Consider the following 25,077-nt stretch of genomic DNA (forward strand, 5'->3'; position numbering starts at 1 on the left):
ACTTCATCTATTTACATAAATATCTCTCCTATAGGCCAGGCCAGGTGGCACACACCCGTAATCCCAGCGACTTGGGAGGTGGATCACAAGTCTAAGGGCAGCCTGGGCAATGGAGTGAGACCCTGTCTCAAAATAAAAATTTTTTAAAAAGACTGGGGCTGGAGTTCAGTAGTAGGACACCTCTGGGTTCGATCCCCAGAGCCACCAAAACAAAACAAAACCCACAACACTCCGGTATCCTCTCCCAGCCACTAATGCTGAGCATGGTACCTTCACATCAGTGCAAACAAGGACAGTTCTATTATCCCACCCAATTTACAGGTGAGGGAACTGGGGACGTCAAGGCTGCTGAGATGGCCAGGAACAAGCACAGGGTTTGAATCCAGGTCTTTGGCCCCAGGGCCTGAGCGCTCCTTCCTTTCAAAAAGCAGGTGGTCTGGGTGCAGCAGAAGCTTCCAACTCTAATGGCAATGATCATTTTTGCTTTTTCCTTATTGGGTCTTCTTAAATTTAAAAAAAAAAAAGTTTATTGCACAATTAACATGAATGTGGAACACGCACGCTCCACGTGAGGCTCCAAGGAGGGGCCTCACCCCCACCATCACCCGGGGTCATGCTTCTCAGCTCCCTTCTGCAGGCCACGCAGCTTTGCCGCGGTGGGTGGCAACAGCAGCCCAGATGTGAATTTGAATTCTGACATGTCACAGGCATTTTCAAAATGAGATCTTGCGAGATGCACCACCGAGAGACGGAATGAGAAAAGAGAAGTGACACATTCAACCCACGACACGACACGACGGCCGGAAACACTCTCACAGGGACAAGGCAATAAGGGAAAAGAGCAATAATGCCTGTGGCCAGGAGGAGAGAGAGACCCAGACCAGCACGAAGTGGAGCGGCAGAGGGATGAAGTGTCTCATCTCAAACTGGGAACACAGGCCAGGGGGACAGACCAGGCTGAGAGACCAGGCTTGCCTGAGGCCCAGGGCATCAGGGTTGAGAGAATCGGCTTTGGGGGTCTTCAAGGACTGAGTTCTCCAGAAACTCTGCTACAGACTGGCTGTGGGCTCCTGGAAAGTCACTGGGTCTCCCTGAGCCTCCACTCTTCAGTTGTAAAAGGAAGGCACTGAGCCCGCTGCCCAGGGCTGTCGTGAGGCCTAGTTCCTGCCCAGAGCCTAAAACACAGGAAGGGGTCTACAGAAGGCAGCTTCCCTGCTGCATCCCAGGTGAGGCTGGGAGACTGGGCACAGCAGCACACTCAGCCACCCTCCTGACAGCAGGTGACACAGAAAGGAGACCTGGGGAGAGGGAGGAGCAGGGTGGACCAACCCTGCAACCTCCAAACTAGCCCTGGGCTAGAGCTGCCAGCCAGGCCCAGGAGAGCACCCCCCACCCCCACAAGCAGAAGCCACATTTCAACACCAGGGACCCAGGAGCACCCTGGGAAGTAAACACCCAAATGCCAAACATACCAGACATTCCCCCATATAAACAGGCTTCGCTGAGCCAGGGGCTTGGTCCCTCCCTCCCCCACCCCCATCAACAAAGTAGGGCAGTCCAGGGGTGGGCTCATGGCCAGGCCAGGCCAGTAGGGAGGAATGAGGAAACCCCAGGGGCCATCGTCCAATACCCTTGCTGACCCTCTGCTGCCGCAAAGGTTGGGAGGGCCCTCTTCCCCAGCACCTCCCCTGGGGCCTATCTGTTGGAAACAGTAGGCCACTGAGTTTCCACTCTCCTCTGCCCAGGCCTTCCCGCCTAGATGGCTAAAGTCTGGACCTCAGCTGTTCCAGGGAAGAGTGGGCAGGGCTTTCAGAAAAAAAATTAAGACAAATGATCACTCAAGACTGGGGTTACCCCTGACTCCCCCGCGGCTACTTCCAACCCATACCACCTCCAGGAGCCAAGCAAGGGACTAGCCATTAGTGAAGGAGGAGGGTTAGATGGCACTATGCCTAAAAGTCTCCCAATATTTAATGTTGGCAACGAATTCCATTTTGAAAGGAATATTACATGAGCCAAACAAAACACTTCAGTGGGCTGCACCAGCACACGGGCGGCTAATTTATGATCGCTGGCACACACAGACCCCGCCTGGTCCTCGTCACGGCCATGTCTTGCTCTGGGACCTCAGACCATCAGCTCACCTCTCCAGACCTGAGGCTCATCTTTAATAAACACAATTGCTTCCACTTCTCACTAGTCCCCAAACACCTAGGCAAGGTGGGTCTGCGAGGCCTCGACTTACAAGTGGGAGAACTGCCACTCAGCAAGGAAGCATCAACCAGAGGTCGCCAAGGCAGAAAGACAGAGATGGACCCCACTCCGCCTGTCAGGCAGCCTTCCTTGTGGCTAAGACCTTCCCAAAGTCTCCTCCAACTCTGACTTATCTGGGCATGTTGGCCTGATGGCTGGAGAAGGACTGGGCTGTGGGAAGGACATCCCCAACCCCCTTTTTGGTACCAAGGGTAGAACCCAGGGGTGCTTAACCACTGAGCCACATCCCCAGCCATTTTTTATTTTTTATTTTGAGACAGGTCTCACTGAGTTGTTTAGCTCCTCGCTAAGTTGCTGAGGCTGGTTTTGAACTTGCAATCCTCCTACCTCAGCCTCCCAAGTCACTGGGATTACAGGTATGTACCGCCATGCCTGGCTCCCTATCCCCTTTTAAGAAGTGGCAAGCATCTAGCATCCAAGGCTCACACTTGACTGCAGGGACAAGGGCCTCAGGACAAGCACACAGGACACGGATCCGTCCATCCTCTTGGGCCTCCTGCCTGTGCTAACTGTACATCATCCCTGTTCCTGATTCTCTCTGCCCCGAGTTTATGACACTCAGATTGTCTGTCCTCTGACCATGCCTCAGCAGTCTCTTGCCTGGGATCCTCTTTCCACAGGTCCAGGTGAAGCTTTCCAGGCCCATCCTTGGCCTTCTGCTCTCTCAGTCCCTAGCTCCACCTCTGGAGCCCCATTCCATCTCCTCTCGTGGCTTGCAATGCCAACCAAACCTTTATTTGCACCAGGACAGAACCAAACACATTCATCTACGAACAAACCCAGGCGCAGGAGCTGTGCTCACTCAAGAGCATCCCAGCCAACCACCGGGTGAAGGCTCTGAACAGGAGCTGGCAGAGGTAATGAATGGTTCCACCTGCCAAAGTCATTCACTCAGTTCCCACGGCTGGGGAAGGGGCAGCTCAGCGGTCTCAACATCTTCAGAAAAGGGTGGGGAGAGGCAGGGCTCTAAAGTCAGCTCCCTCTGGAAGTCCCAGAACTGAGGAGACCCAGAGTCCCCACCTCCCCTGCATCATCAGGCTAGGAGCTCCCATTCAAGGAAGGGGAGTGAGTCTGCCGGGCCCCCAGGTGGGGAAGCAGGAACACCTTCTTGATGAACTGGGAGCCTGACAGCCTGCATTCTCTTTGGGCATCAGTGCCCACAGGTGGATCCATCCCACCCAACTTCTTTGTCTCCCCACATTTCAGCAAGATGAAGCACTTCTCTGACCTTGGACCTCCCAATCCCTCTTATCCACGGCAAAAAACTTTGTCTTCAGAGTTCAGGGAACCTATTAAACTAGAGGCTGCAGGCTTGGTGCTGGTTTCTACGAACAGTCTGTCTCCGCTGCTAAGAAGAGAGCATTGTGTTTGGAACAAAGGCCGAGAAAGCCTGCTAGGAAGGCTGACACCCATATACAGCCGGTCCTGCTAACGAAAGAGCAAACACTAACTACAAATATGAGAAAGAGTCCAGGAGAGATAGGAAAAGTCACCTTGCACGGGCAGAAAACCCACCGTGGAAGAGGAAAAGAGACAAAGACTGTGGGGGGACTCCTCTGCTGGAAAAGAGCCATTTGGAGAAAGATGAGTTTGTGGAAATGTGTCTATTCTAGCTTTTTTCTTTCCTTCTTTCTTTTTCCTTTCTACGGTTTCGTGGGGTCTGATTTCCCACTAGGCAATCAATCTAGCTTCTTGCCCAACTGACAATAGCTTTAACAGATGAGAAAAGGAGAGAAATAGTGGCCCCCACAGGACTCGCACCCTCCCCCAAAAGATAGCAAGCAGCAGAATACACCTGCCTGGGAAAAACCCATTTTCTTCTCAAAGAATGACAATCAGTTGAAACCAATTCTTGAACCACAGCAGGAAGCGCCGCCGTAACGTGCCTGGATCATACGGGGCCAGAAAGCAGAGAGGAGAGCTCCTGCCCCACGATGCCTTCCACAATTAGACGAAAATGCGATCCTGGCATTGAATATTTATGAACAGGGCTCTTCTGAAAGCCCCGAGTTGGCCAAAGTCAAAGACCACTTCAAGTGCCATCCTATTAAAGCCTTGGAAGTCATTTGTCTTTCATCACGAAGGTGAAAAACAAGGTCCTTGGTTTAATTATTCTCCACCAAGGCAGCTCCATGTAATCTGTATGCAGGGTGTGCAGCTAAAACACAGATTTCAGCCAATTTCTTTCAGGCACGAGACATAGATAACAGACAAATTGCCCAGCAGAACAGCCACCTCTACATCAAGGGTACTGAACGCCTGCTAATAAAAATCCCACCGATGTGACAGGGCCAAATGAGTTCCCAACCAGGGCTGCCTGGCCTGAGAGATGGAAGGGTGATTTTACAGTGAGTGATATGCAGAAGGATTAAGATGCAATAAAAGTTCAGAGAGGGGTAAAGAAAGGCTTGGCCACACTGGGACACAGAGCCACCTTCCATACCCCCCACCCCCCCGCTGCCAGGAGTATGGAGCACCTCCCCAGTTCTTGGACTAGCGCAGCTGAGACTCCAGTTTAGAAGCCACATCCTTTGGCATTAGAATAGCTTATGTAATTCTCCCTTTGAAAGCAATAAAGCATGCAGCTATTGACAAAATCTGCAGCTTAATTAGTTGGGAGATCCCTTAGGACGCAGACACTGGCAATGCCATGCCTAGGATCCCTAGACTTGGAAATAACTGGTCTGGAGCCCTGATTCAGACAGCAAGTCTTGCCTCACCCAGATTCAGGTACTACATACATTCACGGCAGACAGATCCATCCAGGAAACATGTTAGGTTTGAAGAAAAATGTTGTTTTAGATCCTTGTAACCATGCTCAGATAGGATCTTAGACAGAGCTGGAAGGCACCATCAGGTCATCTAACCTGCAGAAAGCATCTGAATCCCCTGGAGGGCTTGTTGCATCACAGGTCTTGGCCCCACCCTCCACAGCACCAGCTTCAGTGGGTGAAGGCAAGATCCTCGAATCCAGCACTTCTAACAAGCTCTCAGATGCTGGTGTTGCTGGTCTGGGAACCAGCTTTGTGGAGTACCAATATATCACCCAGTGGATTTTAGAGCAGTTCCAGCAGAAGTATCTTGTTCACATGATACTGCAAAATACTAAATTTAGATAAAGCAGAATTTTATCTAAGGACTTACAACTGTAGCATATTATAGTCACATGGGAAAATAAGATGGGTTTTGATTGATACAAAACTTTTAACTGAGCGCTCATGTGGGACAACTGCAGGTTTCTGACAGCCTCGGCACACAGATGACTCCTCTCTTGTTTTTCTTGGACAGGCAGGTCAGTAGTTGGTTATAAAATGGTAGGTCGGCGGTCAGACAGACAGACAGATAATGCTTTCTCAGCTGCTGTCCACTCTCAGGATGCTCATCATGAAAAGCTGTTTAACATGAATAGCCATCAAGCAATAAAGCATGCAGCCATCAGTTAAAGACAAGTAACAGAAAGAGCTTCATTCTGAAGTCTATGCAGAATCGACCAGCCTGGCAGCACATGTCCCCTTGGCCATGCTCTCCAAGACATTTGATTTGATAACTAACAGATAGAAGCATGTATGTGGGTCTTGCTTTCTTTTAAATAGAAGAGGTGAAATTATGCTTTAAAAATGAGGCCCCGGCTTAATCTCAAGGAGCTTCCTTCCATAACAACTCTTGGTAGTAATGACACCTGCCTCCCGGGATTGTTGGAACACATCAGAAGAGATGATGTCTGCAAAGGAAGTTTGCAAACCATCAAGTTCATTGCTCCGGGAAGCCATCTGTCCTGAACACAGTGTCAAAGTGTTCACTCCTTCAAAGACCTAGGCTGGCTCCTACTACACCAGAGGTTTCAACCAATAGATAAAACTTAGGACCACTTACTACCCCACAGACCAATCCAACGAGAATGCTCTCCAGGGGATTCGGAGGTGCAGCCAGTTAGACACCACTGCAGTTCTGTACCAAATCCCATCCAAGTCTTTGTTTCTGGATGGCTACTAGCAATAAAGAGGAAAGAAGAGAAAATGGCCCTAAAAAGGAGATTTTAGCCATGGCTACTAACTACTAATTATGGAGCATGGCTACACACGGGGTGATGTGTTACATTATCCCTTTTAATCCTTCCCACATCCCTGTGAGGTGGATGTTATCCTTTCCTATTTTAAAAAGTTTGGGTTTTTTTTTGGGGGGGTGGGTGGGTACTGGGGATTGAACTCAGGGGCACTCAACCACTGAGCCACATCCCCAGCCCTATTTTGTATTTTATTTAGAGACAGAGTCTCACTGAGCTGCTTAGCACCTTGCTGTTGCTGAGGCTGGCTTTGAACTAGAGATCCTCCTGTCTCAGCCTCCCCAGTCACTGGGATTACAGGCATGTGCCACCACCTCTGGCTAAAAACAGTTTTATTGAGATAAACTTCACACACATCATAGATGTGCCCAAGGAAATATACACTTCATCAGCTTTTAGTGTATTCACAGAGATGTCCAACTCTCACCATCATCAATTTTAGAACATTTTCATCACTCCCCAAAGAAAACTCCACGACATTTAGCTGCCATTCCCCATTCTTCCCATCTCCCTAGCACTAGGGGACCAGGGGACCAAGTTCTATTTCCTGTCTCTGTGGCTTTGTCTATTCTAGATATTCCATATATATCAATCATGCAATAAGTGGTCCTCTCTGACTTGCTTCTTTTACTCAGGAAATGTTTTTGAGTTTCATCCCTGTTGTAGCATGTATTAGCATTTCATTCCTCTTTGTGGCCAAATAATACCTCATTGGGTGGATATGTAGGATTTTATTTATCAGTCCACTGATGGCCATTTGAGTTATTTCCACTTTGGGGATATTATGAATTATGCTTCTACAAACATTCATGGGCAAGTTTTTATGTGGACATGTTTTCCTTTCTACTGGGTATATACATAAGAGTAGAATTGCTAGATCATATGGTAACTCTGGTTAGCCATTGGAAGAACTGCCAGACTGTTCTCCAAAGTGGCTGCACCATTATATCTCCGCCAGAATCTTATTATTCAGCTTCTTCACCTCCTCACCAATGCCTGCTAGTGTCGCTCTTTTTTTTTATTATAATCACCCTGGTGGGTATAAAGTGATACCTAATTGGGTTCTCATTAGCCTTTGATGGCTATTCATGTTAAATAGTTTTTCATGCACTCAGTAAACACTTAAATATTTTCTTTGAAGAAATGTACATTAAGATCCTCTGCCCATTTACAACTGGGTTGTCTTTTTATTATTCAATGATCATAAGTTTTTGTTTTATATTTTTTGGATACAAGCCCCTTAACAGATATGTGATTTGCAAAATCTTAAATTTTTATTCTGTGATTGTTTCTCTCTCTCTCTCTCTTTCTTTTTTTTTTAGTACCAGGGATTGAACTTAGGGGCACACAACCACTGAGCCACATCTCCAGCCCTATTTTGTATTTTATTTAGAGAGAGAGTCTCACTGAGTTGCTCAACAGGGTCTCCCTGTGGCTGAGGTTGGCTCTGAACTCTCGATCCTCCTGCCTTAGCCTGCAGAGCTGCTGGAATTATAGGCGTGTGCCACGGCGCCCGGCTCTGTGATTGTCTTTTCACATTTTGTGTCCTTTGAAACACAAAAGTTTTCAATTTTTAGGATGTCTACTCTATTTTGTTGTTGTTGTTGTTTGTGATTTTTGGTGTCATATCTAAGAAACCATTGCTTAATCCAAGGTCGTAAAGATTTATAGCTGTTTTCTTCTACGAATTTTATAGTTTTAGCTCTTAAATTTAGGTCTTTGATCTATCTTGAGTTGATTTTTTGTTTACAGTTTGAAGTAGAGGTTTGTCTCCCCACATTAAAAAAAAAAATCCTTCCAGGAAAACAAAAACAAAAACAGCCTTGTTTTCCTTGAAGTAGAAAATGAGTCAATGTTGGTGAAATATCAGATTTATATACCCAACCCCAGTCATCGAGTCAGTGAGAGAAAGGTTCCTGAATTTCGGTGCTTGAGCATGTCTTGGTTGGCATTTCATTTACAATCTAAAGTCTATACCCAGGTTATCCCATTCCTGGTCCACTGCTCAACCCCCCACCCCCAGACCTTCATCCACACTAGTTAGACCAACGCCCTTTTCAGCTCTGGTTGACTATTTACTTCATTTCTCATTATGATGCCTTGAAGATCTTAGAATAACCAGGAGCCCTCGGCTAGCTTCCAATCTGTGCTTGGATTCTTTGAGATCTGATAGTTGTCATAGTTGGGATCTGAAATGTCCTCCAAAGGCTCATGGGCTGCATTATCCGGGAAGATGGTGGAAACTTCAGGAAGTGGGGCCTAGTTCAAGGAAGTAGGTCACTGGGGATATGTCTTCTAAGGGGATATCTCATCTTGGGCTCCGTGTTCTCTCTCTCTCCCTCTCTCTGCTTCCTGGCCACCATGAGGTGAACAGCTCTGCTCCACGACATGCTCCCCACCATGACGTTCTGCTTCACCACAGGCCCAGAAACAATGAAGCCCAGTGACCACGGACTGAAACCTCTGAAACTATGAACCCCAATACGTCTTTCCTCCTTTAAGTTATTTTCTCAGGCATTTTGTCACAGCAATAAAAAGCTGACGAACACAGTGATCCAATGTGAAACATAATTTGGTGTTCACTCTCTGATCTCACATTTGAGAGCCAGCTATCCAATTTACTTCTTTATTCCTGACTGGGGAAATTTTTCCACCAGAACTAAAAATGCTCCAAATCAAATACCTACATCATGTGGCTTTGGATTTTTTTGTGGTTTTTTTTTTTTTAATTTTTAAATTTACTCCCCCATTTTTACAAAGGAGAAAATTGAATCTCAAATGTCTAGTGGCTTCTCCAGAGTCAAACTACTCCAATGCAGCATCTTACTTTGCTGCGTTATTTTACAATGAGCCCAGGTCTTTATTGGTGGGGGCTGGGTTGTGGGGGAGCAGGGAGGAAGCAAGCGGAAGGGGGGTTGTCATCCTGAGCGTGTACATGCACTGCACAGAGTACAGACGACCCTGAAGTCACAGAGCAGAGCAGAGCACATGGTAGGACGTGCACAGCCTTGAGGGGTGCTGAACCCAGAGGAGGCCTGGGACCCCATTCCCAGCACCTCTGCAGCCAGCTTGAATGGGTCTAAATGTCCTTCTAGGACTTACAGGCCATGTTGCTTTGTGCCTTTTGGGGAAAGACAAATGGCTCCACTTTGTTGATCCAGGTGAGCCTCACCTGGGAGAGAACTCCACTTCCTATCTCGGAGTCCGTGTGCCAGTGGATCTGGGGACACCAAAGAAAGATGACCAGCATTGACTAAAGAGGTCACTACGTAAGGCAGCTAAAAAAAACCGGTGGCTGACAGGAATCCAGCAATGACCTTGACACCACAGGAAACAAGATAAGGGGTCACCCGAAGCAGCTGAGGGGGAAACAGAGGGCTGCAGAGTCCTCCCACTCACCCCGTGTGAAGGCGACTGGAACTCCAGCTGCAGTTAAACTGCATGAACAATCAGAAACAGGAAGGTCTGCCTGCCTGAACCCCAGGATACAGGCTCCCACAGAAGGCCAGTGCTGCCATATTAGGGGGTTCACTCCAAATGCACTCGGGTCCCAATAAAGGTGACTTACAGGTAAAGTAACTCGTGCTATAGCTAAAGTCATCTTTGCACTCAGTGCCCCAGTTCACCTCATGAAGAAGCTCTGTGAGTCTCAGCTTCCTCACTCTACAGATGAGGACATGCTCAGAAGGACCAGCTGCCTGGTTCAAGGTCCTCCCGGGGATGAGCAACAGAACCACATTTTGAACTCTGAAGCTTAAACTCCAGTCCAGGGCTCTATCAGCCCCTTGGACTAGGAAGCCAGAGCGGTGCCCAACTCCCACCCTACCTGGGTGCCCCCAAACACTTGGGCTGCCTGGCACTTCCGGGGCAAGGGATCCTCCAGGAAATGAAAGTCCAAGTCAAGTCCCTCTGCTTGACTTTTTGAATCAGTTATGTAAAGTAACTCGAATAATCCACATATCTGCAAAGTCAGTCACAATCCTACCTACGTGTGCACCTCTTATTCAGTGGCAGGCACCATCTCCAGAACCCTGCGAATGCTCAGGGTATGGAATCAAACAAGACTCAGTGCCACAGGGGTCAATGTCAAAGACACTCAGGGCTTTCAGTCACTATCACTCATTCTCCTTCCAATCTAATTGTTTTAAAACAAAAAAGCTAACCACTTTCTAAAACGTGCCAACCAAGTGAAGGAACTAAAGTGGAAACTCAGGATTTCAAAGAAAGGACAGATTAGATCTCTCTGCCAAAAAAAAAAAAAAAAAAGCATCTGAGCCAGAGGAAGAAGGCCAATGCTATTCCAAAGAGCCACAAATTAAAAACCAATTATGCAAGGCTTGCTAAAAAATGCCAGTGGGCTGCCTTTACGTTTCCAGTCACTAAAAACACAAGCAAGCTTTGGCCAATGTTTACCCCGCACGCCAGCTGGTTTGGGGCAACATTTTATGCTCAGGCTAAAAACATGGATGACTATCTTAAGTCACTTTTAGGAACATACTCTGAGGACATCACCTGTGTCTGAGAGTGAACTGCTTTCTGAGGGCCCCCATGGCCCACAGATTCCAATTCACCTTTCACACAAAGGTGTGAAATGATCCACAGGGCTCTCAAGAAGGTGGGAATTCACCAATGTGAAATCCACCGATAGCTACATTTCCTCTTCTGCTCTAAAGATGAGGAGAAATGGAAAGGGCAGTCTGGGATGGTGTGCACACGTGGATTCCTCCAGGTTAAACCCACAGAAGGCAACTGAGAAGGATTGGAGGGCTGGAGGAGAGGTATAAATGGCTTAGAGTCATGTTCCAAAAGGATCTAAGTAATCTCTGCGCCTACTAGTAACGAGATTCCCTAAACTCTACCCTCAGAGATTCTGATTCCAGTGGCCTGAGGTAGGACCTGGAAATCATCCAAGCTGTGTGGATGATCAGCCAAGTTTGGGAACGGCTGATTTGATTTTATTTGTGTTCTCCCCTGCCTCCTTTTTTCCCCCTTTTTCTTCTACCTACAGTCATTTAAATCCAGAAATGGAAAAACCACAGAACAAGAACAAGGTAAGAACTGGGACACACAGCAATGGAGGAAGAGAAAAATTTCAGAGACACAGCTAATAATGCCCAGACCAGTAAGCAGGTATTAATACACGATCCTTGTGAGGGACTGAACAGTCTGGTAGAAATGAAATGGAATGTAAGATATAGTCCCCGCCCTCGGGACCTAAACCCAGAAAAGACTCAAACCCAGGCAGTGTGAAGTGGGCCAGGTGCAAAGTAACAGGGAGTGGTAGGGTCTGTGGCAAAGTAAAGACCTAGTAGCTCTGCAGCCAGGTGCTCCTCAGCTCCTGCTTCTCACTGCCTGTGAGGGTACCAGCCTCGAGTGGCCAGATATCCTGGCTTTTTAAAAAAGAAACCAGAAAGTCCACACTTCCTAGCTTTCAAATATGGCAACTCATTCAGAAATAGAAGGAAGGAAGGAAAGAAAGGACAGAAGGACTGGATGCTGTGAGGACCACAAAAGACTCACCTGCAGGCTGATGACAGACCTTGGAATAACACTTGACAACTTCTTTCCTGAAAGGTCATCTGGACCAGCATCCTTTGAAACCCTAAGCCTCCCCCAGGGCACTGCAGAGTGGCCTGGGGAGAGGGAGCCTGTCCACCAGGTGAGTCTGTGGCTAAGTGTGCAAGAGTGTGGCTAAGTGTGCAAGGGTGGCCATAGCAGCCCACCGCAACAGATGACCTGGATCTCCAGGTCCAGCTTTCAGGGGCTATAGAACAAACAGGGACGGAAGGAAAGGTCTAGAAACAGCCAGAGAGCAAAGGTGTCTTGAAAAGAAATATTGGAAAAGAAAGAAGAGAGAGGTCATAAAGGAGCAACGGCTTCAAAAGTCCCAGAGTCAAGGACGCAGTGTCCCCAGAGTCCCTGGCCAACCCACCATCGGAGCAGGTGTCTTGCCTCTGTTGACGGGGATTGAACTTTTCTTCGCAGGACTGACCACTGCCTGGTCTTCTCTCCTGCTGGGTAATCTGCTCCTTGGGGGCTGCCCGTCCTACCACACCAAGCTCCAGGAGGGGGATTCTGTCTCCTTTGCTCCTGGTTCAGGTTCCAAGGCCTGGCACACACTAGATGCTTAGCAGATGGACCACAGGCAAGCAGGTGATCCAAAACAGTTTAATATTATATTTCACAGAAAATAATCAGCATAAAGCACTGTATAGTTCACAAACCTGCTGCTTAACTTAATTCTTCCAATTTTCTTTTCCTGAACTCCTTCATGCACTTGGACGTGGCCCAGGAGATGGCCTCTGTGAGGCAGATAACTCAAGAGCCTGCTGTGTCACCACTGCCTGCGCGTGGCCTGGCCTGAGCTCCCTTGGGGTCTGAGAGACCACAAGGCTTCAGAACGGCAGGGCTCAGTACCAACTCGGCCCTGCCATCAAAATGATCAAGTGTTCTGGGGCCAGGTTCATCTGGCCTCCTCAGCCAGAGAGATCTCTGATTAGAAGCCTGGAAAGGACTCAGGGGACATAGGAGGCCATAGCAAAAGGTTAAAGCTTGGGTCTAAAGTCAGACTGCTGGGTTCACTTCCCGGCAAGTGACCTTGGGCCTCTCTTGGCCTTGTCAGCCTCATCTGTGATGTGAACACTACAACAGCACGGGGTCAGTGTGTGAGATGAATGAGGTCCTTCACGGAGTGCTTAGTACATGCCTGGTGCTTGGCTCAGGGACAGGGACATACTGCTGTGGTGACAGCAACATCGCCCCAGCACTGCCACTGCCCAGCAGCGTGACACGGAACCTCCTCCCTAGACCTCAAATTCCTTCTCTCTAATACAGAGATAACCTGGTCACCCGGATTGGGTGAGGAATAAATGAGATCCTGCCTGTTAAGTCTTAGCACAGGACCTGGGACGTACTAAATGATCAGTTGACGTGAGCTAGTACCTCTTTATTATTGGAGAAACTTTGACTAGTCTAAAACGCCAATGTGAAAATCCACTAAGGGCCGTTTGCCACATGCAAAATCGATCTTTGGAAGGAAGCTTCATCAGCTGCAAATTTCTCTCCCATCCCCTTTGGGTTTTAGCAGCTCCAAGAATGAGCTGCCCCACCCCTGGGGTCTGACCTGGGAGGCCCTGGAGGTGGATTCCCTGGGAGGTGGAGTCTCGGGGCTCCATCTGCCGCCTCGCCCCCGCGCTGCAGTCTGACAGCGAAGGAGCCAGTGAGAGGACATGCAAATATGCCCTAAAAACGGCTTGTTATTTTCACAGCCTGGAAGGTACACGTCTGTGGGTGCCTGGGAGGACAGCGCGTCACTATCAGGTACAGGGCCTATGCCACCAGCTTGGGGGTGGCTGTGAAATGTAAAAATACCCAACCCAAATAAAGACCTTTTCCAAAAAAAGGAAGGTCCTCCAGAGCCTTTGGGAAGGAGAGAGGTGGAGACTCAGCCCCTGCCCAAGGCCTCATCAACCCCACTGGTGGCCGCAGAGCCCCAGTGACAATGCTCAGCTATGGCTCTCGACAGCAATTATAATGAGGAATGACCCAGAAAGAGCTGCTTTCAAGTTAGGACTTGAGCAGGACTAGCAGAGGGCGGAAAGAAAAGGGTCCTCCTTAAGGAAAACAGACCACAAAGAAGCCAGGAAGTGACCTGAGGGCTGACCAAGTCCCTCCAGAAGGAGACATCACGTCTGCAATCTCTGCAAGCCACAGTCCTTAGTAGGCACCCAGGATGGACTAGTCCAGGTGTCTGGAGCATAGAGGGCCACAGTGTGGACCAGGCAGTGGAGGTCAAGGAAAGCAGCCGGTAGCAACAAACGCAAAGCCAACCGTGTGAGCAAGACCAAGGTCGTGGGGTGGGGTTGGGGGGGGGGGACAACTAGAGAGAGGAAAAATGAGGTGGCCTTCGCTCTCCATGCCATTTAGCCATTGCCATGCCCCATAGGGCGATGTGGGGCCAGATCTTCCTATTTTTTTTAATTGAAATTTTAAGTGAAATGTTGGTTCAAGGCGCTTTGAAAATGTAACACGGGCCAAACAAAACACCTCTGAGAGCCAGATCCAGCCCTCAAGGGCCAGGCTGCCACCAGGGGGCCAATCCCCCTAAAGCCCTTCCTTGCAATTTTTTAGGTATTCATGAGGAAAGACCGTTGAACCCTAACCAGCAAACTAATGCAGCCTGACCTATGCCCAGTCTCTCCCTGGAGCCTGGATCCTCCTTCCAGGCTCACCCTCACCTGTGAACTCTCCCTCCAGGCAGAGCTCTGCTGGGAGGCTCAGCTCCACCCCACAGCCTGCCCCCAGCCCCTCTCCACCTCTCCCCACTGGGCTGACCCGATGGTAACTACTCTTTCAGGCCTCTGAAGAAATGGGCTGTTGGGGTGCTTGCCAGGCCGCGGGCCTTTGGACAAATCCCCAGCCATAAATAAGTGGCCAGGGCATGCATTGCACTGATACTCAGTCATGTTGGGGACTTCTGCTTCTCACCAGTCCCCAGGGATAAGCTGCTCTTCTGCAAGTAAAGCTAGTGAAAGCTGCAGGTGCAGGAGACCTTGGGGGGAGGGGCTGAGTCCTTTGCAAACTCCACCTCAGGCAGACGATGCTTAGGACTGAGGCCATGCCAGGCTCTGGCAGCTGCTTGCAGAGGGAGACCACATCAGCCTTCTTTCAAGAAGGCTGGCGCCCTAGGGCCCAAAAGGGTGGAGGCAATGATGTTGCAAATGATAACTTTTAAAGCCAGCTCAATATCACTGTCCCCTTGTATAGCTTTTAAAACATGTGCACATTTCCATCATCTCTGCTGGTCGTCCCAACCCCCCAGAGAGATTGCCTAGATATTATTCATTATCATTATCATCACGGCTTCTCTAGCCCCTGGAAGAAGCAGAGACAGATTAAACCTCCCGTCCTAGCCCGGTGCCTCTCAAACTTTAATGTGTCCATGAATCCCAGGGGGAGCTTGTTAAAATGCAGACTCTGACTCAGCAGGTCTGCAGTGAGGCCAGGATTCCCCATCTAACAAGCCCGGGGCAGCACAGATGCTACCGGTCCTCACACTCCAAACAGCAAGGCCAAGGTTCCCCTGCGCGATAGGGGCCAGACCCAGGACGCGAAGCCAAGTCTGTGGCGCTTGAGCTGTACCTGGGGGTTAATGAGGCTTGCTCACCTCACTTTTTACCGGTTGGGGCCTCTTGCCCAGTTTCACCTCCAGGAAGTGCAAGGGCGCGATCATGGCCCCGATGTTGCGGATGTCGGCGTACTTCAGCTCCTCCGCAGTCAAAGCCGAGCTGGGGAGTCCCGTGAGGGGGCCGAGCCCTGGCAGAGAGCCTGCGGTCACAGAAGGGTCGGGGATCTGCCCAGGCATCATAGCAGGAGGAGCGGCAGGCGGGCCTGGAGTGGGCAGAAGAAGCAGGACAGGGCAGTCAGGTTGAGCAGCAGTCCCACACCTGGCCAGAACCGGTCCTTTCTCCCATCCGTGTTCTCCGCCATCCCTTCCCTTCAGGCACCTTCCTGCCCACCAGTCCTTTCTATTATCAAGGAAAACTCAGTCAATTAACCCACACTGAGGTCACCATGCCTGGCACTGCCAGGAGTGTTTGCCCTCTTGTTTGGTTTTTAAGGCGACGCTTAACGCAATTACCGGTAACATCTATTCGGCATGCGCTCCATGCCAGGTCCCAATTTCTCCATCTGCCTTGGTAGGCTGGGCCAAGCCCCTTGTATGGAGGGAGAAGGCGAAACTCCAAGAGAAAACTTGCTCAGGTTTGCACACGGTGCCAACGGGCGGGGCTGGGATTTACATGGCAGGGGACACCTTGGAAGAGACTATGTTCACGGTGGAATCTCAAGCGCCTTCACACCTGTTCAAGAGGGAGCTATTTTTGGCCTGGCATCGTGCCTCCCCTCACATCACACAGCCTCCTCTGCATACTTATTAAGACACCCTGAATCTGAAATGAGGCAGATCCAAGTTAGAGGTGAGCCTGTCTGATGTCTGTGGGGAAGATCCGAGGCAGAGGACACCGAGTGGGTCAGCATGTGCTCTCCCAGGGGAACCCAGTACCCGAAAGCCCCTTCAAGGTCTCTCCATTCCTGAAACCAACACACCGTCCAGACCCCCCACTGGACTCAAGAGGTTTAGGAGGGAAGACAGCGGCAGGCATGAAGGAAGGACATAGATGAGACAGGTCAAACCAGGGTCCTGATTCTTCCTTCTTTATACTGGGGAAGCGCAGGGGTAAGGGAGAGGCATTTGGAGGCACAGGTAGCATTGAAGTCAGCTCATCTGCCAATAAAGCCAGGGTCCAGCCCCTGAGCACATTCCCACCCCTGCCTCCACCCATCCATCGGATCCTGAAAGCTGCCGCAAGCTGCCAGGCACTGCCAACGTGGAGGTCAGATGCCCACACTTCAGAGCAGCCTTGTAAGGGGCATCCAGTCCCGAAAAGGAACTCTTTTCCCACCTGTCTGCACGGGGCCATAAAATCAAAACCTCCACTGTCACTGAAATCCCCAGGAGAAATCTCCTGCCTGTCTGTCCATCCTCACCTCTGGTCTTTCATGGAGAAGGATGCATTTGGCAAGACAGGGGAGCCATGGTGCCCCCCGGGTCACGCTGTGTTGGGTTCTGTCTCACTCACACACAAGTGGCCCTGAAGGGTGACCCACCACCATCTGCCCCCATTCAGGTTCTCAGATGGAGAACCTGAGAGAGGGGCATTATCAGGGAGACTGTCCTGGCTATGTGCAAACCACACTGCCCATCTCATGTCATTCTCAAGGGAGAAATCTGGTCCCCATCCAAGTCCTGTCTGTCTGTCTGTCTGTCTGTCTCTCTCTCTCTCTCTCTCTCTCTTTGTACCAGGAATTGAACTCAAGGGCACTCCACCATTTTATATTTTATTTAGAGACAGGGTCTCACTGAGTTGCTCAGCACCTTGCTGCCCACCAATCCTGAGCCACTGGGATTACAGGCATGAGCCAAGGCACCGGGGCTTTTTTTTTTAATAGGTTCTACGCTCTGAAGGGAAAAGCATGTGAGTGATTTGCAACTTCAAACCACAAAGACTTCAAGGGACATCACTTTGTTTAAAGAAAGGTCCACGTGAGCCCCGGGTGTGGTGGCGCATGCCTGCAATCCCAGCCGCTGGAGAGACTGAGGCAGGAGAATCACAAAGTTAAGGCCAGCCTTAGAAAAATCCTGTTTCAAAATAAAATAAAAAGAGCTGAGGATAGAGCTCAATGGTAGAGTGTCCCTGGGCTCAATCCCCAGAACTACAAAGAGAAAAGACAAGACAGGACAGTGGGACTGCCACCGCATCCTTGCACACACACAGCCTGCCACTCAACCCTCTGCACACGGTTTCTGGCCTTGCACTCACACTGGTATTTGGTGCCCTGACACTTTCTTGTGCTCCACCATCTCTATGTCACACACCTGCCCCTTGGCCCTTCCTTTCCACCCCACATTCTTTCTGTCCCTCCTCAGCACCTAGTGTCCCCTGGGTCACCTCAGAAAAGGACCTGAGACTCATTCACACTGAGTGGCAGTCTCAAGAGCTGGTGGAGGCCCTGTGCTCATCTAAACCACATCCTCATTTTGCACATGAGGAAGCTGAAGCTCAAGTTGAATGACTTGCCCAAGGTCACACAGCCAGAGAAGGGCAGAACCAAGGCTGGACTTGAGGTCCCTGGACTTTGGGACCCTGCCCTTTTTTTCCCCTCGTGGGGTTCGAGCTGTGGGATGCCTTCAGCTGAAGGAAGCACGTTCCAACGGATGGACTTTCACACAGAAGCCCTGAATGGGGGGGGGGGTGTCATTCTCTTGCCCAGAGGACCCTCTACTCTACCTGCTACCAGATCCAGGTTTGGGAAGTTCCCTTAATAACCCCACAGCAGCCCGAGTGGGAGCCCAGAGGGAAACAGCCCCTGGGGCTTCCCACTCAGGGATGTTCAATGCTTTCTGATCCCCCCTTGTCCCTGGGGTGGGCTTAGGGCAGTGAGAGAGCCACCCCTCCACCCTTGAAGCTTGGCTAGGAAAAGGGCCAGGGCCAGGACCCGCCCCTAGGTGACAAGACCTTGCTGGGGCCCAGCCATGCCACCACCTGCCAGGCAGAGGGATTACTTGGGGGGGGGGGGCAGGCAGCCATCAGGACTGGTTGTTGCTTGGGTGACCCCAGAGCCTGGCCTCCTTTCTGGCCCAGCAAGGGGGAGGAAGAAGTATTTGAAGGAACAAATGGATCAATGAATGAATGAAACGGCAAACGAACGATACCAGATTCATAGCAGAGCACACTCCAGAGAGTGGGGTGGGGATGGTTCTGGAAGCTTCCAAGCTCATCATCAGGCCACGATTTCACCTCCAGGTTATTCACTCCCACAGTAGACCCCGAGAGAAACACTGCAGAGTCGTCCCTGTTTCCCCGCCTCGGCCCCCCTGCGAGATGGAAGCCAGACCCCTCTCTGTTCCAGGAGCGACAGGCTCTGTTTGGAGCTGCTGTTTATTTTCGTACAGATGGTATAAATGAGACACTCACAAAGGCTCCCAAGACATAATGAATTTTCTGCTACCGGGGGGAACCCCCCCCCAGAGGGGTAGCACCCCCTGGGAGTAGTGACCCCATAAATTCTTGCCATTCCTGCTCTTGTGAACCCATCCCCCGTACCAGGCTGGCCCCGAGGACCAGGTACCACACTTTCCTTTGAAGCCAAAACCTCTCAGTCTTTCCCAACCCTGCAGGGAAGCCCCTCAGCCCTCAGCTCTAACCACAGGCCCTCACCGCATGCCATTCCTAGGAGACACCACAGCCCCGACCTGCGCCACAGCGAGAAGTCACCCAGCTGTCTCTGGCAGAGGGGGACGAGGTGGAGGGGCTGATGGGATCCTCATTCACTGCCCAGAGCTGGCTGTGATCTGAAGCTGAAAGGTGGCTTTGGTGATTTGAAAAGTCAAACAATTTGATGTGATTTAGGGATCCAGATACAGGCGGGGTGTGGGGGGCAGGAAACCAATAGCAGTGAGGGGGAACTTACCCACTTCAAGGGAGACACAGGAAAGATGACAAGAGGTGAAATCATCTCCCAGACTGGTGGTTCCATACGGAAACAATTTAGTGGGAAAAGGAGAACTACGCACTAAACACTTGAGGAGAGGAACCCAGAGTTTTCCCCTCAGGAGCTCAGGAGGCTCGAAAGGCAGATAAACACCCGCCCTGACTCCTTGAGTGACTGGGATGCAGGAATAGAAGGCGAGCTCTGTACCTTGGCAAAACACCCAAATTGAGAAACGAGGCTCGTGCCTCAACATATAGGCCTCGAATCCAAAGAGACTTTGGCAGTTTGGGACACTGACCAGGAATGAGTTGGCAGCTAGCCAGTGAAGGAAAGCTGGGGAATGCCCAAATCCAACATGAGTCCTGACAAACCAGCCATGAATAAGAAAGCGTTCAGGAGGTCACAGTGGACCCTAGGCTGTTGCTGAGCCTAAGACTCTGGCTGATTGGATGCAGCTCCCTAAAATCCAGCTTGAATAAAACAGGGGCCAGATGGACCCCAAGGGAGAAAAAAAAATAACTTGAAGATCTGGTATCTGTATCTCTCTACCCAACTTCCTTGGGGATTTGTGGGGACACAGTTGGATGCTGCATTGCAGGAGCAGAAAAAAAAGAGTCATGAAGCAGTTCAAGTCCAAAAATATCTGCTGGGAGACTAACATGAAAAATCACTCTGCAAAAAGAATAAAGGGTAGAGGTAACTTACACAAGTTTCCCCCTCTTAGGCTCTTCTCTTGTTTACTGTATGTAAAGGGATAAAATATCTTTTTTTCAGTGGGAGGGTCTGTGATAACAGGTTGGCTTTGAGGGTCCCACTTACATAGGGCTCTCTTTATTAAAAGTGCCCAACCAGCATCTTCATCCGGAATAACATCAATAGGTTAAAGAGAGAGAGAAGGAGAGGTTAAGAGAAACCTGGGATCTGTGTGGTCAACCTTCTGTCGGGGGAAACGAAAGTTTGACAGAGGCTGTAAGAGCCCCTGGTCTCTTTAGGAAGGTCGGCCCCCTCCAGGCAAGCAGGCAGGATGGCAGCAGGGGCGGCTGGCCACAGGCTCATGGCTTGATGCTGAGAGCAAGTGGAGGTGAGTGGGGGTGGGCCATGGAGTGGGGGGGGGCCAAGAGCAAGAGTGGGACTGTGCATCAAAAACAAGGATCCTGCCTCTGAGAACCAGCAAGAGGAGGACTAGGCGGTCTTGGGAGGTGGATCCTGGAAAGATTCCCCCAAGGGAATCGTGTGTGACGATCTGCCTCCTGGACTCTGAATGATGTAGGTCAACCAACCTCCAAAATCCAAGGAGGTCCAGGAGATGAGGAGCAAAGGGATGGAGAATGCTCCAAGATTGAGAACAAGGCCAAGCAGCAAAAGGCCCTCTCTGGAAGTCTGTCCCAAGCACTGAGGCAAGAGAGTCAGGGCAGGTGAGAAGGGGAGCTTGAGAGTCAGATGGTCCAAGTGTGAATTCTCCATCTACCCCACACTGGCTGCGTGATCTAGGGCAAGTTACCTAACCTCTCTGTTCCTTACTTTCCACAACTGTAAAGTCGTTTGCCCGGTAAGGCTACTGAGAGGATTAAATTAGTCAATAACTGGAACAGCACCTGCACATGATAAGCTGAAATCATTGTGGCCACAGGGCCTTCCTTCCTGCAGGGGCACTAGAGCTAGATGACCCCTTAAGGTACCTTCTGGGTTGTTCTCATTAACAATGGTCTCCCTTTCCTACCGCCATGAAGATGATTCTCTCCAGAATATTCTATGCTCTCCCACTTTCCAGCCCCAAACTCCAAGGTGGCAGGGCCATCCTGCATCCCCGTGGTTAACGACAGAATAGAAACAGACAGCACCTGGTCAAGGCTGGCTACGAAGGCACAGAAATGAGGCCCAGCTCCTGTACTCTGCCTCAGTGTCTCCACCCTGCAGGCCACAACGCAGCTGCACAGATCCCTGGCCCTAAGGTAGGAGCAACAGGCTGGGGCTCTGGCCCTGTCCCAGAAGCAGAGACCAGCATCTTTGGCATCCCTCAACCCACTGCCTCTCTGTGCTGCTTGAAGGGGTCACTCCTGGGCCTTCCTAAGAAGAAAAAAAAGGGCAGCTGGGCTCAGGAGAAGCCATGCACACTGCAGGCAGGATCCCTTCGCAGCTGTCCCAGTGGGAGAAGAATTTAGAACCTCCCCCCCCCCCCCGGGGATTTCTGCTCTTCCCTGGAAAACAGAGAAATGCTTCCAATAAGGCCCTGCCTGTGAAACAGCTCTGCCTAATGTAGGTGCTCAATAAACGACATGAAATCATCTCCACCAGCAATCTGTATCCAGCACTTGAGAAGCTGGGACAGTGCAAGCTGTCACTCCTCTCTTCTTGCCTCACCTCAGCTCTCTTCCTTGGTGGCAAGGCGGAGGCAGGGCACAGATATGCACACACTGTGTGGTAGCTGCATGGGTCCTTTTTGTAAAAATGTCACTGGCCAGCTGAAGCTTTGGAAATGGAGCTCTATGACCAAATCCCATGCGCTGCAGAAGGAAAACAGACTTAAAAAAAAAAAAAAAACCAATACGGTGGGCTTGGCCGGGCCTCCCACAGCCAGTAATAAGTGCAAAGAAACAGACTGCAAATTCCAAGCCTGGGTCACTAAGGCATTTGTCTCTGCTGAGTTTTGAGAGGCCAAACCACACACACACACACATGCACACACACACAAGTGTGCACACACATGCACACACACACACCCATCCACAGAGCTTGGCAGCCCTCAGTTCCAGAGCTGGTAACACAAGCCACAGAAATGACTGCCAAGACAAGCAATGGAGGGAGCCAGGCCCAGCTTCATTGGCCACCATACGCTGCATATGGCCCGGGACGCAGCCAAAACAGTGTTCTCACCCTCCTCAAAGGCATAGGAGACCCTCTGTTTTCAAACACACCTCCACAGAGCCTTAATTAAAGGAAAATGGAAAAATAATGTGCCTGCTGCTCTCCCCCTGCCCGTATAGGTATGTGCACCCACAGACCCACACACACTCACTCTATTTTTCTCTTCCTCCCATTTCAGTTTCAAACATAATTCATTCACATGGAAAAAAAGCAAACTGCACCCTGCAGCGGAAAAGAATGCAGCTTGCCCTCAGCCCTCAGCTCTGATTGCTCAAGTGGAGCTGGGGCTCAATGAACATGGAGCAGACCAGCCTGGAGTCTGTGCTGGCCCCTTCCCTTCCAGAGTGGAGCTGGAAACACACGAGAGACACAGAAAGACTAGAGCCCATTGCAACATGGGTAGCTAGCTGCACAACACAAGAGCCCCAGAGAGCCTGGCCCTGCGGAGGACTCTGAAGACTGGAAAGGAGGCCCACCTCTCCTGCAAGCAGGTGGGGGAGACAATAAGAGATCCAGGCAGACAGAGGAGTGTGTCCTGGAGCTGCAGAGGCTGGCAGTGGACCAGTGGGAAAGACTCTCATCCAAGCCTTTCCTAGGGGACACTCTCACCACGATGGACACATCTCCTTGGAGGTGGCTGATCCAACTAGGAGAAATAACAGAGGCCTCCACACCCAGGCCTTCCTAAGACCAACCCTTCAAATCACACAGCACCCAGCTCTTCAGGAAGATTCTGGAGCTGCCTGTACCTCTGAACCAAAGCCAAAGTGGAGGGGGGAACAGAAGAGTCTTTGAGAAATCCATCCTCTCTGCTTTAAGCCAGGCAAAACCTCAGCCACCCAGAGGCATGAGAATCGATCTTGCTTCCCGTCCCTGAAACTTGGATTTCTGTAGAATCAGAGCCCTGCTCACACCTGATACCTGGTTAAACTCTCCCCTAGAAACCTGCAAGGGGAGATAAGCTTTCCATTCAAGCTGCAAGCCAGATTTGCTGGAAAGGGGGTGAAAGCAAAGGGAGGTGTCTTTAAAACCCCTCAGGGAAGGGAGGCTGGGAGAGAGACAGAGGAACACAGTTCCTAGCAGGCTTTAAAGACAGCAGGTACCCAAATATGGTTCAGACCTTCAGTGTCTCCTGCTCCTGACACTAAGACCCTGGGGACAATTGACCAGGATTTAAAGTAGAGTATACACACCTACACAGTGCAAGCTCCTTCTGAGACACAGACCTGAGCATATCTGCCCTGAGTACCCTGGACAGGCCACTGATTCCTAGTGCCCTGGATGACACTGAGGAGGGCAGCACTCTGGGCAAAGGGTCATGCAATCTTGCAAATGGAGCTGACAGAAGGGATCAGTTGATTTCTTCCCACCAGCCTTTCCATCTCTCACTCCACAGATGGCCCATCCGTTCCTGCAAAAGAGCAAGCCCCCTGGGCTTCCCAGCTCCTCCAGGTACCCAAGCAAAGTCTAGCTCTGCCACCCCAACGTGCAGGGGTCCAGGGGAGGAGCAGAGGAGAGTCTTCTAAACTGGGCTGGTTACCTAGAGAAGCCAGCTTCCCGCCTTATGTAAACGGGCATGGAAGACGGGAAGCCCTAAGGGGACCCAGGTCACCCCGAGGACCCTCCTAACCCAAAATCCGGGAGCAATGGTCCTGACTGAAGCCCTCTCCATTGGATGGAAATCGGATCCTTCTCAAATCCCTCCTGGGAGTCCTCCAGGAGGACACGACTTGCCAGCAGGTCCCTGTCATCCCCACCCCCAGCCCCGCACCTCCTGGCCTTTCACCCTCCACGGCCACGACCCGTCTCGTCTCGGAGGACAGTCTTCACCCCACTCACCCCGCCTTCCCCGCCGCCCTAGGACAGCGCCTCCCTGCAGGCGGCCGGGGAGGAGAGCGCGCGAGGGGGAAGGAGGGAGCGCCCCGCTGCCCCGGGAGCGGTGGGAGCCTCGCGTCCCGGGGCGGGAACGCACGGGAAGCCACCGGCTGCAGCGCGGGGAGGCCAAGGCTCGGGAGTCGCCCGGCGGGACGCGAGTTCCTGGGCTCGCGCGCTGCGCCCGCGCGGGGACCGCCGACCCAGGTGGCCGCGGCCGCGCGCCCCGCCCCGCCCCGCCCGTCCCCGCGCGCCCTCGCACCCACCGTGCAGAAGCCGCGGGCGGAGGCGGCGCCCCCGGGGCCGGGGCCCGGCTGCAGGCGCCGTGCCCACTCCGCGCCGCTGCCGCCCGGCCGCGGAGCTCCGCCCGGTGCCCAGGCCCGTCCCGGCCCGGGAGCCGCCGCGGCGCCAGCCCCGCCGCCGCTGCAGCGTCCGCTGCCGCCAGCGCCCCCCGTCGCGGCCGCCGAGCGTCCCTCCCGCAGGCTGTGGCGGGCGGCGGGACGGGTTGCATCAGCCCCGGCTATATAGCGGCCCCTGGGCGGCGGGGAGGGGTCGGGAATGCGGAACCGGCGGAGCTGCCAGCTCCAGACGTCAGAGGGGGACGGAGAGGAAGGGAAGGAGGGGACAGGGGAGGAGGGGGTGTGGATCCGGCGCTTCACACCCACTGACCTTCACCTCCCCCGCCGCCTCCGGCGCCCTCCTCCCGCCGCCGCTCGCGCTCCTCTGCCCGCAGGGGCGGCCGGGGCCCCGGCTCGCTGGCCCGGGCTCCACAGCGGCCCCGGGCGCTCCCACCCCGCGGCTCAGGAGCGCGCGAGAAAGCAGGACGCGGAGCTCGGTTATGTAAGAGCATCCCCCGCGCTCCGCCGCCCGGCTGCCACCCCCGGGACACGAGCACGGCCCCGGGAGGCAGAAAGCAGAAGGCGGCAGTGGGACAAGCCAAGAGCCCCTTG

The 25,077-nt window shown here is 51.7% G+C and overlaps 1 protein-coding gene across 1 annotated transcript in view; it reads right to left on the reverse strand.

Annotated features, from left to right (window-relative positions):
• The window catches only part of Jdp2 (Jun dimerization protein 2), a 36,831-nt gene extending 12,384 nt beyond the window's left edge, over positions 1-24,447 (reverse strand). The window contains exons 1-2 of the mRNA XM_026401926.2: positions 24,394-24,447; positions 15,504-15,727 (exon numbers count right to left, since the gene is read on the reverse strand). Coding sequence (XP_026257711.1) covers positions 15,504-15,704 — 201 coding nt within the window. The 5' untranslated portion in view covers positions 15,705-15,727; positions 24,394-24,447. The remainder of the gene's footprint in view (positions 1-15,503; positions 15,728-24,393) is intronic.
• Positions 24,448-25,077: the final 630 nt, after the last annotated feature.

This window comes from Urocitellus parryii, chromosome 6 (assembly GCF_045843805.1).
Source record: "Urocitellus parryii isolate mUroPar1 chromosome 6, mUroPar1.hap1, whole genome shotgun sequence".
Lineage (NCBI taxonomy): Eukaryota > Metazoa > Chordata > Mammalia > Rodentia > Sciuridae > Urocitellus > Urocitellus parryii.